Source organism: Symsagittifera roscoffensis, chromosome 3 (genome assembly GCF_963678635.1).
Source record: "Symsagittifera roscoffensis chromosome 3, txSymRosc1.1, whole genome shotgun sequence".
Lineage (NCBI taxonomy): Eukaryota > Metazoa > Xenacoelomorpha > Acoela > Convolutidae > Symsagittifera > Symsagittifera roscoffensis.
Window position 1 is genome coordinate 29,993,384 of NC_087064.1, and position 15,938 is coordinate 30,009,321.

General features: G+C 36.1%; 1 protein-coding gene across 3 annotated transcripts; it reads right to left on the reverse strand.

Annotated features, from left to right (window-relative positions):
• Positions 1-6,746: 6,746 nt before the first annotated feature.
• Positions 6,747-15,029, reverse strand: LOC134841396 (retinol dehydrogenase 16-like). 3 transcript variants are annotated; one of them, XM_063857360.1, is made up of 7 exons: positions 14,914-15,029; positions 10,888-11,063; positions 10,479-10,621; positions 9,382-9,559; positions 7,799-7,952; positions 7,370-7,548; positions 6,747-7,163 (listed from the first exon to the last, which is right to left on the reverse strand). In XM_063857360.1, the coding sequence occupies exons 2-7, from the start codon at positions 11,039-11,041 to the stop codon at positions 6,922-6,924; spliced, it is 1,050 nt and encodes a 349-aa protein (XP_063713430.1). In that variant the 5' UTR covers positions 11,042-11,063; positions 14,914-15,029; the 3' UTR covers positions 6,747-6,921. The 3 variants fall into 3 exon arrangements, with proteins under 3 accessions (XP_063713430.1, XP_063713428.1, XP_063713427.1); XM_063857358.1 differs by lacking the exon at positions 14,914-15,029 and adding an exon at positions 12,051-12,669; XM_063857357.1 differs by lacking the exon at positions 14,914-15,029 and adding an exon at positions 11,546-12,038.
• Positions 15,030-15,938: the final 909 nt, after the last annotated feature.

Here is a 15,938-nt window from a genome sequence, read left to right on the forward strand (position 1 = left end):
TGAAGCTCGAACATCAAAACCATTATTGAAGCGGAGCTCTAATTCTAGTTTTTTTTTTCTACAAATTACAATGAAAATTGTTGTGAAATTCACATGTAATTTGGTTACTTCATTTTTAAACTTTCAGATTAAAAATCAAAACTTATCTATCAGTCTAGTTTTTTCAAATTCAGTTATTTTGACTTTGAACAGTGTCATGAAGTTTTCCATGAAGGAAAATATGGAATTTTTGAAAAAGCTATTGAAGGCAATTAATTTAAAAGTCACTGTTTTCTTCTTGGTTGGTTCCAAATGATTACTAGCTTCGTTCATTTATTTTTACAAAAACGAGTGGTTCAAAAAAATACTCTTATATTAAAACCAGTTTTGCTGCTCCGATAATTGAAAATGGGAAGAAACTTTGGATTCGGGTGTGTTTGATTTTTTCCCCGAAAAAACAGCTACCAAAAATAATCATTGGACAGGGTTGAGTCATATAACATATTAAATCCCCTTTAGTCGTGATTCGAAGGACATTAACAAAGTTCAAAAAATATTTCACCGTATCGAGAAAAATTGATTTGAAGTTTTTGATTTTTGGTCTAATTTTGAGCTAAGTAGTAAGATAGTTAGTAATTGCATTAGCAAGTAATTGCGAGGTAGTTAATTTAAGCCGTGAAAATTTAGTTTTACTCCAGTAAAGATAGCTTTTGGAGTTTATAGCGCATTTCTGCAGAAATTATTCATTATTTTTTTTTTCGTTTTTCTCGTTTTTGTTCAAAAACTGTTTTCCAATTGATCGATTTTACTATGACTCTCAAATATGCTTATGTTCTGTTTTTTCGTTCTGTTTTTTTTTTGTTCAGATTTTTTTTATCACAACATGCAGAAAAAAAATGACACCAATTTGAGAACACATTTTTTTTTCAAGACTGTGGTCGGAACACTCTGTGCTACTTGCACAGTAACCGGCTATCCTTGTTTGATCTTGATTTTTGCAGGATCTTATAATCTACAATTTTTCGAATCATTTCCATTTTTGCGACTGTCTAATTTCTATGTTCTACAACTGCACTTGACATTTATTTGTTTACTGAAACGTTCAGTTTCCTTGCTGCTACTTTCACAGTAATCTGGACTATATTTGAGGCTTAGCTTTTTTTGGGTTTTTAACTATTGAATTTTTTTACCATCGAGCTTTCCATCGAACTTATTAGGAACAAGTTTTCAACCTTAGACCTCATTGAAATAGTTTGTCCAAAAACTCATTTAATTGGGTGGTGTAGAAGCTTGGTGGGCAGCAAGAATTGGGCAATTTAAAATTGATTACCTAAATTGATGCTGATATTATCGGTGCATTGAAATTTGCGTTGCAGATATTTGTGTGCTTGACAAAACCGTCCAAAATTATCAAATTGTACCAGACATTAATGTCCCAACCACAATTGCCCGAAAGTGTTTTTACGAAATCAATTTCATGGATTTGTTCTGGTCATCTTTAACTCTTTGTTTTTTTTTGCGTTTGTTGGAGCGTTCTATAATTCAAATCTATGAGTATCATAACACACAGTCGGCCTCAGACAAAGTTTGTAAGAAGAAAAATTGAAATTTCAGAGCGCGTTGGGCGAGCGGTGCAGACAAAAGTTTCAAGATCAGAAATTCGGAAGTTTGAATCTCGGGTCCGACAAAAGTTTTGTAATTCGGTTATCATTTGAAATTGAAAAACCTAAAATCGGGTAATCAATCAAACAAAAATTGTATGTGTTAATGATTTGAGTCCTATGTTATTTTTGCCTCTAGTAAGCTGCTGAAAGAAGTTTCTGCCCTAATTGCAGAGTTACGTGATCTTATCGAATTATTACTTTCTACTGAGAGCTTACTAAATTAATCAGGTCAGTTACTAGTGCGGCAATTTCCGGGACAGTTTCGTCTGAAAACCAAATGTCCTGGACAATTGTTGCATTTTGAATAGTTTTTTTTCGAGACAAAAAGACTTGGGTATTCCCATTAAGTTAATTCTCGAAAAAAAATTTGAATTTGAACTCAAAAATTTGAATTTGAATTTCTGGTTCTTTATTTATTTTTGCATGAAATGGACAGAAATTGTAGGTTTCTTGTCGCTTCATTCCAGTGAAGGAGGTTTTGATATTAATCATTCCGGAGGAGTTTTGTAGCGAATAGTGATTGATGGAAAAAAATAAAAACAAATTTGAAGAATTTCTGTAATATTTGAGCTGTATTAGTGCAATGTCAAAGTTTCCTAGATCTAAAATTAAATGTTCCAATCGTTTGTATTCGAGTGTTTCAGCTTTTTTTGTTTACCGCGCGAAAACAGGTACCATAAAAAATCATTCTAATGGGTCGGGTGAATATCATTTTAAATTGTAATTTGAGCATTTAGAATTTTCAAAACTTATTTCCATTTTCAAGAAAAATTTGGTTTGAATTTTTTGAGTTTTCGTCTAATTTCGAGCGAGTAAAGCGAGCGAGCATGCGTATTTATGATTAACTTAGGCCGATACAATAGCTTATTCATGCTCACTGTTAGTTCTACTCAAGTATAAATAAATTTTGGAGTTTTCAACGCCATTTTGAGAATTAAACTCAACTAAATTCCTGCAAAAAACAAAAACTGTATTTTTTTAATGATTTTTTTTGTATTTCTGATCATTTTTTATCCAAAAGTGTTGTCCAGTTTGCTTGTTTCACTATGACTGTCGAATATGTCTAAGTCGTAGTTTTTTTCTTCAGATCTTTTTATCACACCGCGCTGAAACAAACGACACTAATTTGAAAGAAAATTTTTTTTAAGACTATGATCGGAACATTTTGTGCTACCTGAACAGTATTCTGGTATCCTGGTTTGGATTTGCATGCTATTTAACACAGAAGTAAACACTGGAGTTAAATCATGCTATAGAAATCATTTTATTCTAAGCTGCACAGTTCACTGCAAAGCTTAGTTATGTATTTGCAGTTTGCAGGGCATTATTTGCAAGTAACTTATAGCTTTTGACAAATTTACCGGACAACGTCTTAAATTTCCGAAATAATTCTGACCTTGAAACAGTGATGTGGAGTTGAAAATGCAAACGAACTTTATTAATAACATTTGAACTGTTAAAAGAGCAAACCAAAATGATTGCGCTTTTTCAGCGGTCAGTTTTTTTTAATATAACTTGAAGCTCTAAACTTCAAAATAATTTTTCATTAGCAGCGAGTTGACATGCAAATTCTCAGTCAAAAAGAATATATAACAGCCGAGAAAAAAGCAAACTCGCCAATTCAAAGAACTAGTTCTAATTTAGTTTCAGCTTGAAGGTCAGAACTATTTCCAAAAATTAAAACGTTGCCCCATAAATTTGGTAAAAGCTATATTACACTATCAACCTTAAGTGCTTAGTGTGTTCTACTTTCATGTAGTCAGTCAATTTTTTCAGCCGTAATCGAACATTTCACTGCAAGATTTTTTGATTAACTGAGGTGCGTTAATCGTCGTCTTCATTTCAAGTGCATGCAAAAAAAGTAGTCAAGCATATGTTTGTTTTTTAAGTGGGTTACTATGGGCAATGTTTTGAATAGTAGACAGTCTACGCAGCTTTGTTTACCCCAGCTGCGCCTGTTTTCTTATGTGAGTTCTGTTCTTCAGATCAACTGCACAGCTTTTATGCTCATTTGAGTTATGTCCGCTAAATATTAGCTGGATCATTGCTGACCGGTTTTTGGCAGTCAAGCATGTCCTAGGAGCATGAGCTAGATCCGTCAATTAAATGACACATATTGTTGCCTGGCGTTTATTACTCAAGCATGTGGGAAGCAACTAAGTTGCCATGTCTCAGTGAACCGTTGGTAATGAGTTTGGCTTTGAAGTGGCAAATTTAGTTCGATAGCCTAATTCGTTAAGTTTTTTTTGTCATTTTGGCGAGTTAAATTTTATTAGTTTTTGCAGTTTTTTTGCTTGTGATTGCTATGTCCAGCTGTAATTCTGTGCCAAGTTTTAATTTTTTCCAGGGCTATTCTATGTTTGTATTCTCTTTTTATTTTCTTTTGGGGACACCAAGTTCAGATTTGCATTTGTGTTAGTGGTGTTTTTTGTAAGAAAAATCAAATGAAAATTCCGGAAAACACTGCAACCAATTATGGCACAATCCAAGCACCTGTAACGAGAGCTCGGAGAAAAGAATCCGAGCGCAAAAAATAAATGTATTTTTCAAAATTCTTACATTTTTTAATCATTCGTAGAAATTTCTCAATGTTTTGCTGTTTTTCTTGCATCCGGAAAGCATGAAAATCTCTGAGTGAAGGTTTCTAGATCCTGGTGTTGAAATTTTTTGGGAGGGAATTTGTTCTAATTTGGTTCTAATATCTCGAACAAATGTCTGTTCTTCTTAAAATTGTCTATTCTACTTTTTATCGAAAAAAATGAATTTCCATTCTTACAGGTCGGTCGTGTTACTTTTTATTTCATTTTCTTCTAGCTAAAATTTTTTCAGCTTAAATTTGTTTTTTTTGCGAATTGAATTGTTCACTCGAAATAGTTTGTCAAGTTAATAAAATTCGCCTTCTGTTATTTAGAACAGTACATCTGGTGCGAAATCAAAATGGCATTGATTTTTAGTTTTAATGGTCTCTTTGACTTTATTGAACGAAGTGACTTGTCCCGGGAGGCATTTCGTTCACATTAAGTGTTAAAATGTTGTTGTTTCAAATTTCTTTTCTTATTGAGCTCACTTCGGATCAACTGCACAGTTCTGGTTATTAAATTAGCCATTTTTTACGGTTGAGTCTCCAAATTAAATCCCGATTTGAAATTCAGACAATTCAGCCAAAAATATGCAGACAATTCAGCCAGAGACAATTCAGCCAATAGTAGTGACCGCCGCAGTCGCGCCAACGTGTTGCGAGCTTGCCTACAGAGGGTAGGACTCTATACGAAAAACTTAGAGCCGGTTATCGCCGCAAAGCGGCGACGCGCTCGTAGCGCGCCCACCGGCGACCTTAAACCAAGAAATAGCTCCAATTCTGGGTTTTTTTTCTTTCCAATCTAGTGTTTTGTAAAACTGGCTGATTGGCTTAGGCTGACTGGTCTGTATATTTTTGGCTGAATTGTCTGAATTTCAAATTGGCTGAATTGTTTTTGGCCGAATTGTTTGTGCGTCATTTTGAGCATTTAGCATTTTGAATATCCGGCCTAATCGAAACTTGCTTTTTATTTTGTATCAAATTTTATTAACTCAAGTTTTTAAAATTTTTCTCATGAAAATTTTTCTTTTTTGGTTGAATGCGTTTCAGCTTATTTTATCGCAACTTAGTGGCCTCCTAATGGGTCTTTTGATTATTGAAAAAAGTTTTGTGTGCGTGTGTGTTCTTTTGGAAGGGGGTAATTAGAATTTTCTTTGGAACGTTTTTTGGTTTTTTGGCATGAATGGTTTTTAAGTATTTTCGGCCTTGTTAACGATTGGTATGTATAAATTTAAACTCAATCAACTATCCGGCGCATTTGGCATAGAGGTAACACAACTGCTTGAGACGGGAAAAACTTGTGGTTCGAAATATATTTTTTTCAAATTAGTTACGTTTGTTTTTCTGCGTTATGTGATAAAAGGATCTGAAAAAAAAAGAAACTTAACAATATTCGAATTCAAAGTAAAATAGGCAAATTGGGCCACCTTTTTTGTCAGAAAAAATTCAAGAAAACAAAAAAAGTAACACAAAATAACAACGTTACTTAGTTATTTTAGGCCACAAAAACTTCTAGGCTATTGTAAGTCTGCTCGCTCGCATTTTTTCCGCGAGTCAAGACTAATAAAAATTAAAAAATTTAAACCTGTTTTTCTTGATAGTTGGTCGTTTTTTGGAAATTTTTAAATGCCGTTCGAATCATGACTGAAATATGATACATCACTCAACCCAGGCAAACATAAAGAAAAAGAAAAACCTAAAACACTCCCGAACACCAATTTCTCCCTTTTTTCAAATGATCGAAACAAAAATTTCTTGCCTGCCTAATAGCGTTTGATTTTTAGCTTGTTCAAACTGCTTGTAAATTTTTTCATTGTAAGATTTCCTAAATGTTTGATCGGCCGATTTAGCAGCTTTTATCCTTGATTTGTTTAGCATTCGTTTCGTTCAGAGGCCAGAGCTAAGACTTTCTCAAGGGAGGGGCAAATTTTCAAAAAATTTTCGGTCGACCAAATTGATTTTATATTTTCCGAGCTCTCCCGAAGCCAAAGACCTTGTTCTGGTCAAATTTTCCTGCGCTGCGCGCAAAATCTTGAAAAAACAGGCCAAAAAGACGTATTTAGTCACTTTTCGGAAACTTTTGACCAAAAGTTTGCGCTTTTCGGAGCGCGCTCCCCCATAGAAATTATTAATTATTGGCGACAAAGTCACCTTTAGAAAATTTTAGGGCCGTCACCAAATATGGATATCTCAAAATAGTACCCGAATCCCCCCACTTAATCCGCCCCTGGTTTCGTTAATGATATAGAAATCACCTTGTGTTATTTTAAATCGAACCAAAATCTAATCAATTGTGATTGAAGAGCTAATGTTTCAATAGCTAAATTAAGTTCTAACTGTCATGTATTACAAAAACTTTTGCGAAGCTATATAATCTTTAGTTTCAGTGTGCCTAAGTCCAAAAAATCCTGGAGTTGCTCTACGCAAGTACGCCGCATTTATAACTGTAAGTTCAAGCTAAAACTTCGTGGTATTTGAAAAGACTGCTTGTTATATTGATATTTTTTTTATTAAAAAAGCTTTGAATTTGATAATTAATGCCACTACTAGCAGGTGAACATGAAATACTGTTGCAACAAATTTATTGCAGAAAGCTACCAATTTAATTGCCTGGTTTGAGAGTTTTTGAAATTAAAGCTTCGATGTTTTTTCGAAATAGTTTTAGCAAAAGCTGATGGCATGTACTTCCATCGTATGCAATTATAATGCCCACAATTCGCCTTCCGGACAACAACTTTTGTTGAGAGCCAGTCCGATGATCCAGTCGCTGATTGCAGTTGGCAGCATTGCCATTGGTATCCAGAAAAATTTGGCATCGGGTCCGCATGCGTATCTGGTGCGGGGCAGCTTCGAGAAGAGCGCGTGCTGCATTTTGTTTGTGACCAACCGCAGGTTTGTGTTGAGTCGTTGAGCAGACAAGTGTTCACGTAGCAATTTGGCATCTGAAGACAAAAGATTCCCATGAGCGTTGGTTTCAATTTTAGAAGAGATCGAAGAAATGTCTCATTTGAAAGTTCTATTTGAGTGTCTGAGGGCAAGAAAGTCTATGAGAGCCAATTATGTAGTTTTCGATTAAGTGTTAAAAAGTTGATTTATACAGATTTGAAATATATTTATCAAGATTTGACCAATTTTTAAATTTTCTTACTTTTCTCTGCGAACTTTGATCCATAAGCGAGGTAGAGGGCTCTGTTGTCCCTTTCCAGCTGGTTGAACCTGTTGAGGAAGCTCTCCACTATCCGGTCATCGTCATTGTTGGTCAGACTGGTGCGGAAGAACCCTGGCTCAATCACAGCCACCTGCACTCCCCAAGAGGCTAACTCACGTCTGAAGTCAGAAAAGGGATTCAATCAGCATTCAAGCATCAGGGTCTTTTAAAAATGTTTTGTATTTTTCCAAAAATATACCTTCACCAAAAATGAAACTCAATCAATAAATTTTAATATTTTAAGCCTGTCAAGTAGTTACTATTGACTGTGTTTCACAACTGTATAAATCATTAATTGCGGTGACCTGAGGATCTGTGAGCTGAGAAATTCGATTAAATTGATTGAAAATGTATTTGTAGACGAGCTACCTGATTGAGTCGGAGAATCCTTCTACGGCGAACTTGGATGCACAGTAGATGGAGTTTCCGAATCCGAATCTGCCGTTGATGCTGCTCACATTCACTATCCTCCCCTTCGCCTTCTTAACCAGAGGCAGGAACTGTCTCGTCACGTCCATTAGCCCTAAAAAGCACATGTTGTTTGCCGTTTTCTAAAACAGTCGTATTTTTGCTGCTGGATTTTAAAAAAGTATTCTCCCCACTGCAAAAATGATTGAGTTTGCTTCAAAATTTGCACATGGTTTACCTAGTTACCTAGTTCTGCTAGATGCCATTGTCTTTGGGGATTGTTAATGAGAGCCGAGATAATTACGTCGTGTGCCTATCGCTTACATCATAACTACTATACTCGTTCAGGTTTCGAATCAAATCGCTTCAAAAGAGTTCTTCAGAGCGGAGACTTCTTACATGCAGTCGAATTAGTCACTGTCACTCCAAATTGTCAACTTGTTTGTTCAAAAGTCTTAACTTGGAATGCCCGTTATAAATAAGTTTGGCAATTCAATAACCAGATTGGTTAAGTTCAGAGGTTAACAACCTTCCAAGGTTGTAAACTTAAGTTTAAGGCCTAAGTTATATTTGAATGATACAGAATCGGTGCAAGTTCAGTCGGTAACCTTTGAGCCATGTCAAATACCGAACATAGCAATTCGGAGAATTAGGTTGATTTCTAAATTCTAAGAAAACGCCTCTGAATTTCATAGACCAGTTTCTAATGCACATTCAACGAACTGATAAGGTATCTATTTTGAGCAGGTTGACCGGTCAATTTCTCCTAGGTTCCCCTAAATTTGAAGCTAATTTTAGAAGATTAAAATTCCTGGAAACGTGGTTGCTTCAAACGATCGTAATTTTCAGGCACGAATAGGCAGCTTGTGTTCGAGCGTGCAAAAGGATCGAGATTAGTGTTGCAAAAACCCTTAAAGTTCTTGAGTCCACAATAATCTCCGATTCAAGCGTTCGCTTTGACCCAATACAATAATCTGGCGAATTAAAATCAGGTTTCAGGTTGAACGAACTGCAAAATTGGGAGGACCCAAGTCGAGGTTTGGGATTTAGGTTTCGACAGGACATTGTCAGTATTAGAACCAAATTAAAGGCTTTATATTTTAGAACCAAGTTAAAGGCGTAAGGCTTTTTAGAGGAAAACAAAGTTAAAAGACAAATAAAAAGAAATTGGGGTTCCTTAGTAAACTAGAAAGGTCAGAGTCGACTGAATAAATCCTCAAAATCACCATTTGATTTTTTTGCTTGTCTTTTAGCGACGTGAAAAAAAAAGAAAATAGTTTCTGAGATCGAGAATGACAGTTGGATTACATTTTGTGATAGCTTAAACATAATTTAAAAAAATTGGCGCTTTTTCTCCGGAAAACGTAGTGCTTTTGTTTGGAAAATGAGTTACCTCGTAAATGAGCTTGGGTAAGAAAACCCCCCTCTTGAAAATCCCCCTCTCCATCTCAAAAAATCTTAGATCCGCTTATTTTGAAAATTAATTAGAGCGGAAATTAAAATTAATGCCAGTGCTGACAGTAAAATGAGCGAAATGGACTCACCTATGATATTAACGTTTAAGCACCCGACGATGTCTCTTTTGTCCATCCAATCAGTAGCACCAGGAATGGAGGCAACGCCCGCATTGTTCACCAACCCCCACAGCCCCTCCCCATTCACCAGCATTTTCTCAACCCGTCTTTTCGCTTCGCGCACACTTTCTTCACTAGTGACGTCAACCTAAATAGAAACGCACAATAAAAAAAATTAGTAATTAGGTAGTAAATAGTCAGTAATAACAAATTCAGGATCAAGTTAACATCCCCCCTCCCCCCTTAGACCAAGTTGAGATCTTCCACCCCAGCCTTTAATTTGCATTAAATTTGCTAAGCGCTGCATGTAAAATGCTCGATTCTGATTGGCTGAAAATTTCTAACTCAGAACCAAGTTAACATCTCCCCCCCCCCCCTCAAACGGCTTTGGGGGGAGGATGTTAACTTGGTCCCAAATTCATTGTCCAATGTCGATTTTTTTTTTTTCAAATTCAAATATTATTTCATAATATTTCAATTTGTTCTTCCAAGTTATACCCAGTGGGCAAAACTTCGAAAGTTTACACGTTATTTAACGTTAAATGACGTTAAATGACGTGTAGCGGTTTAGCCTTAATCTAGTTAAACTAGGTGTAAAACGTTATCTTTCGTTCGAATTTAACGTTCGAATTTAACCCTATTTAACGTTAAGTTGTATAAGGTTAAGTTGATTGAACTAGTTTTGAAACGCTAATACCCCTCCCCCTCTTAATTTAACGTAATTTAACGTTAGATAACGTGAGTCTGTTTAACGTTTTGCCCACTGGGAACGTTCGTTTGCTTTTTGCCGTCATTTGTTTTTGATTCTATAAAAATTGCGTGCCTGGTTCTTAAAAAAAAATTGTTCAAAATCTTTTAAGTATAAGCCAGATAGCCCAAAAAATGAGAGATATAAAAGTTTGAAACCACTCATTTGCAAGAAAAGCGGACGAAAATTGGATCACTTCAGACCTCAAGGATTAAATTCAGATCTCGAGTTTGTAGGTACTTGATTAAGACCTATTGGTACTACATCGTTAATAAAAGTAGCAATAATTTGAGGAGACAAATGAAAGGAAGTGGCGAACCTGTACTGTTTGTAGAGTGGGTAGAAGGAGAGAGTCTAGTTGGGCACAGCCCTGGGTGGTGAGACAGCCTGCGATCACATTGCACTCGGGTGACTCAGACGCCAGCTGCAGAGCCAGTTGTTTGCCAAATCCACTGTCGCAACCTGAACAAATTCGTATTTAGTACACTGTTTGATTGTATGCTGGGTATTCTGATTTATTCATTTTTTTTTTTCAAAATAGGGTTTTTTGGAAGAGCAGTAAAATTTTTTGACAGTTGCGGCATATACTACTGTTACGGTCAGAGAAGCCGCAAACATAATTGATAAACGTTTATTTGCTTTCTTTTGCTGTCTTGATCAAACTTCCTTCAAGTTTTTCTATGAAAAAAAGAGATGAAGAATTTAGGAAATGTAGCAATTTGACTTACCTGTGATGAATACTGAAGGCGTGTTCTTTTTTGAGAACTGCAGTCTCTGTTTTGACTTGAAGTACCAGAAGACAATAGACATCACTGTGAGAGCGAACGCCTGCCACAATAGCAGCCACCAGAACATCGACTTCTCGTGAACAAATGACGACATAGTTCTAGATTCCGCTGTTGTTCTAGAATATTCGGGAAGTTTTGACAGACTTTGATAGCCTAGGATAAATTTGTGAGCCAAAAGTGAACCAAAGTTTATCCAAGATTAAAGTCAAATGAATCGGAAAGATTGTTGCAGAGTTATTTGAAATTAGGCTTTGTTTATTGTAGTTCAAATTGAGTTCAGAATTTTTTCCAGATAGGAGACAAATCTAGATTATTGTTCCTACGCTTAGCGATACCTTGGTTAAACTGGTTTCGACTTCTAGGGTGGAGTTAAATAACCCTAACTACAAGCGATTGCACTATTTGTTCCAATTTCTTCTAGGTAATGGCCGACACGACTGTTTTCACGCAAGGGGCGGGTACAAATTGTTAGAAACACTAATCAATACTTTGTACCCTATTTTTACTTGCCTTAACCTAGATTTATTTATTTAAATAATATATATTTGACCCTATATCGTAATCATTATGTGATTTATAACATCAAACTGATACTTACGCCATGTGAGAGTTCAATTTAAAAAGTAGTTACGATCCAATTGTATCTAGGGCTACCAGAAGATATGCAAGCAGAACGATCAAATTAACAAATAGATTTGAATTTATTATAGTTGTGGCTACAAATCACCGAGAAAAAAATGATAAAAGTTAAGTTGTCAAATGTTCTATGAGGTTTAAACTTTTCCGCAGAAATGTGTTTGAGGTTTCTGGCTTGCCACCAGTTTCTAAATTGTTTCGATGATTTCTTGGAACTGTTTCACGAAATCCATTATTGACCAAATAATTTAATATTTTTCTGAAGGTCCCTTTTACCAGCGACAATGTGTGCAATAAATTTATGGATGAATAAGCTGAACTTTGTTTTTGGTCAAAAACACTATTTTTTTGGTCAAAAATTTTTAGAAAATGCTTAAAAAACGTTTGTCATAAATAAACCGAAATCAAACAAATTAAGTTGCTTGCAAAAAAAACAGCCATCCCCTGCGAATGAAATTTTCTCTCACCTTTGACAATTTGGGGAACTTTATGGATCTTTGAGGGATAACGAGGAAAGGAGGCGTGCTCTGGTGGATTTGACAGCAAATAATGAACACTGGAAAGAATAAGTTCCGGATTTAGATGGACAAAGAAAGAGAATAAACAGTCCCCTCAAATGATAGAAGAAAGCTAATAATTAGAAAAAAAAGAGTTGGTTATGTAGTTCAATGGCCGTCTATAGGACAAAAATTGATCCCTAAGAGGCTGACACAATTGAGAAAACGTGAACAATTTTTTCCCTCAAAATCAACACGTGTAAAGATTGAAAAATGACCTCCTATAAGTTGCAAAAATTACTGAATTGCAAATCAAATCGATTATTATTCATGACAATTGAAAATAAATTAATAGGCCCTTGGCCAGCTAGTTAGTGTTTTGAGGACAATAACAAATACATCTTAAATAATAATGATATTTAGAAAAGTAAATTTCAAAATATCCACTTTTTTGAACCTTGTTTGAAATTGAATTTGCTGGTTAAAATAGTCTCAATGACCTATAGTTTGCACTTTAAAACAAGTGTTCTGATAAAGTTCGTGCTGAAAGATTAGGATTTGATCCGGGATCTGTTTTATTTTGACATTTTAAAACGTCTGAATTTGCTACTGGTTAAGATCGAATTCGAAGACTAATATCATAATTCAGATAGCATTGTTACAGCCATCCACTAAGACAAAAATAGATATGCCAGCCGTTTCAGTTGCTGAGAAAACTGTCTAGAAATTTTTGGTTCAAATTTTCGGTTCAAAACAGCTTCTGAAAAAAGAAACAGTTCTTTTCAGACATGTCTCGCAGAATCGAATTTAATAAATCAACGCATGAGATTAAGTTATTAAGTTATGCATCATACTGAAGCCATATCAGTCGTCATCGGAGCTTTGTAAAAAATTTTGTGTTTGAAATTTTTTCTGCTATAAATCATGGATGTCCAGAAGCCAGTTAGGCGAACACCAATAAACATTTTCAACTTAATTGATGCAATAGTTCAGGGGCGGATCCAGGGGCGGATTTAGGGGGGGGGGGGACGTCTTTCCTTCAGGGATTCGACCCCCTGCCGACCCCTTTGTACTATTTTGAGATATCCATTTTTGGTGACGGACTCTTACATTTTTTTATAAAAGCGCAATCGGGGCCAATATATACCTATTTTAAGGGGGAGCGCGTGCCGAAAAAACGCGATTTTTTTCAGCAAAATTTTCCAAAAAGTGCCTAAAAACGCCTATTTTGGCCTGTTTTTTCAAAACTTTGTCTGCGGCGCAGAAATTTTGACCAAAACAGAGTCTGTAGTGCTTTGAGAGAGCTCGGAAAACCAATTTGGTCGACCTCAAAAAAAAAACGAAAAAATTTTCAAATTGTTTTTGTAAATCCCCCCCTCGAGAAAATCCTAGATCCGCCCCTGATAGGGATGGCAGTTCGTTACTGGGGATCAAAGGGGGATAGTAAAAGAGATTCATAGAGTGCTCATGCATTATCCTAATTTTGAGGCAAAACAAGAACTATGGAGGTGCAAATTGTTGTTCGAATTATTCTGAGTTACTATTCAGCTGTTCGCATATCCTATTTTTGCTGGAATATCGGATTATTTTCTGGAGTGGCCAAAAAGCACGGCCTCTAAACATCTGCCACGAAAGGAAAGACGGCCACTAAACTATTATGAAACCCTTTGAAAAAAATACTTACTAAATACTGTTTTCCTATGCCTCTTACGTTTTTTCTTTTCTAACCAATTAATTGTATAAATTTAGTGTATGCATTATTGCGACAAAGAAATATTGCAAATGTTTTCTTTGAAAAAATGTTCTTGAGTTTGTTGTATTTCTATTTTGATTCATGGCTCAATTTTAGGTTATCCAAGTGTGTATTTCCCCTTAATGCTGGCTGACGGAAGTTCAATTTTTTTGGTCTGTTGAAGTTCCGAACTGTTTATAAAGTGGAGTCCGTTGTACCTCTGAAGTTATCAGACGACCACTCTGGTGGCATTAGGCAGCAGTTTTCTGATTTCCAAAATTAGCTCTTACAGTATCATTTTTATCATGAATTGCAGAAACGCAATTCATTTTCCCGTCTTTTTGACAACCTGAGTCTATCTCTCACTTTGCATAGGCTATACATATTCGATCCTGATATAATTAAGGGCATGATATTTCCCTAAAGAGTGGGTAAAAATAAAATTTAGACCTTTTGGATATTTATTCGATCACGTTTATATCGCCCTGTCCCCTAAATCGATTAAGGACGGAGGATGATAACTTTGATCAAAAGCTGGAATTTTCAGCCAATCCGAATCGACTAATTAAAGTGCCATCATAAGAGCCGACTGCTGTGCAAGTAACAAAGAATGTTCTCACCACAGCTACCACTGCAAAAAAAAAGAGTAAAAAAACTCAACGAGATGCGACATATCCATCGATTAATCTTAATAGTATGCTGTACCCTTCGTTAATATCGTACAGCATAAATAAAAGTTCAAGTGAAAAAACGATCATCGTTGACCTGACGAGGCCGAGTATTCAGACATCTTGCCTAGACAGATGATAGTCAGAATGGACAGTTGTGAGTCGGAATAGACTGTTGTGAGTCAGTTGTAAGTCAAAAAGAAATACATGCCAGTTTTTCTTTGGAGAACTTAAACTTATTGATTGTTTATGATATCTGAATCACGACCAACAGGACTGCGATCCGATAACACTCCTGATCCCGACAAGTTTTCTTTGATGTTGTCAAAATCAGTAAAAAACACACATTGTGCCATTCTTAAGTATATGAAAGGGAGGGGAGGATGTTGACTTGGTCTCATTTTGAAGTTGCAAAAAAAGATTATTCACAAACCTTGATATTCGGTTGGTGATGGTGCTTAGCTTTTAAGAATTTGCAAACTGGGCTTGCAAACAGAAGGCCGACTGATTTGAATGGCTAAGATGGTGCAACTAATCAGTCAATTTACTTTTGATAGACAGATTTTAAATATTCAGGCAATTGGGTCCGCTAAGCAAACAGTAGCGTGAACAAATTGTTGCTCTCTTAATCAGTCGTTTCTGACCGTTTTAATCTTTTTAGTCTCGGCAATTTTTTAGGACACTAGACTAAATTTGTTTATACGCGTAAACATTCAGGGTTCGGTGATAAGGGTTTATTTGAGTTATTGAGTTATTAACCTAAAGAGACAACTCTCTTAATACAATTCGACAAACCGCGACATATTTTGTTATCAAACAATTATTCACAAATAGGGCGACTTAGCTATACTTCTAAGCCCCAGTTTGATCTCTCGTTGTCTAGGAACTTGAGACGACAGGGAAATCAACATACGGTACATTCAGACGGCATGAACAAATAAGGGCAAACTGACACTGCACAAAATGGATCTACTTAACAATTTCCCCACCTGTTGTATCTACTAAGGAATCTCCCCCCTTCCTTGAAAGGGGGGGGGGGGAGATTGTTAAGTAGATTCCTGGGCATCTACTTAACAATTTCCCCACCTGTTGTATCTACTAAGGAATCTCCCCCCTTCCTTGAAAGGGGGGGGGGAGATTGTTAAGTAGATTCCTGGGCATCTACTTAACAATCCCGCCCCCCCCCCCCCCCTATTGTATCTACTAAAGAATCTCCCCTCCCCCTTTCTTGAAAGGGGGGGGGGGTTGCTAAGTAGATCCCAAAAATGACATTGGAAAGTAACCAGTGTTAGCTCCACGGCGCTTACATTCTACACGAGAGTCTAATGCGTGTGATTCAGGTTTTGTCTCTAATTCCAGAGTTGTCTGGTCATAGAATTTAGCCAAAAGTTGGTTTTCATTTTTCGACTTTTCGGCTCAAATACGTGTCGGCCGAAATTGTGGTTCCCGTTCTGTCTT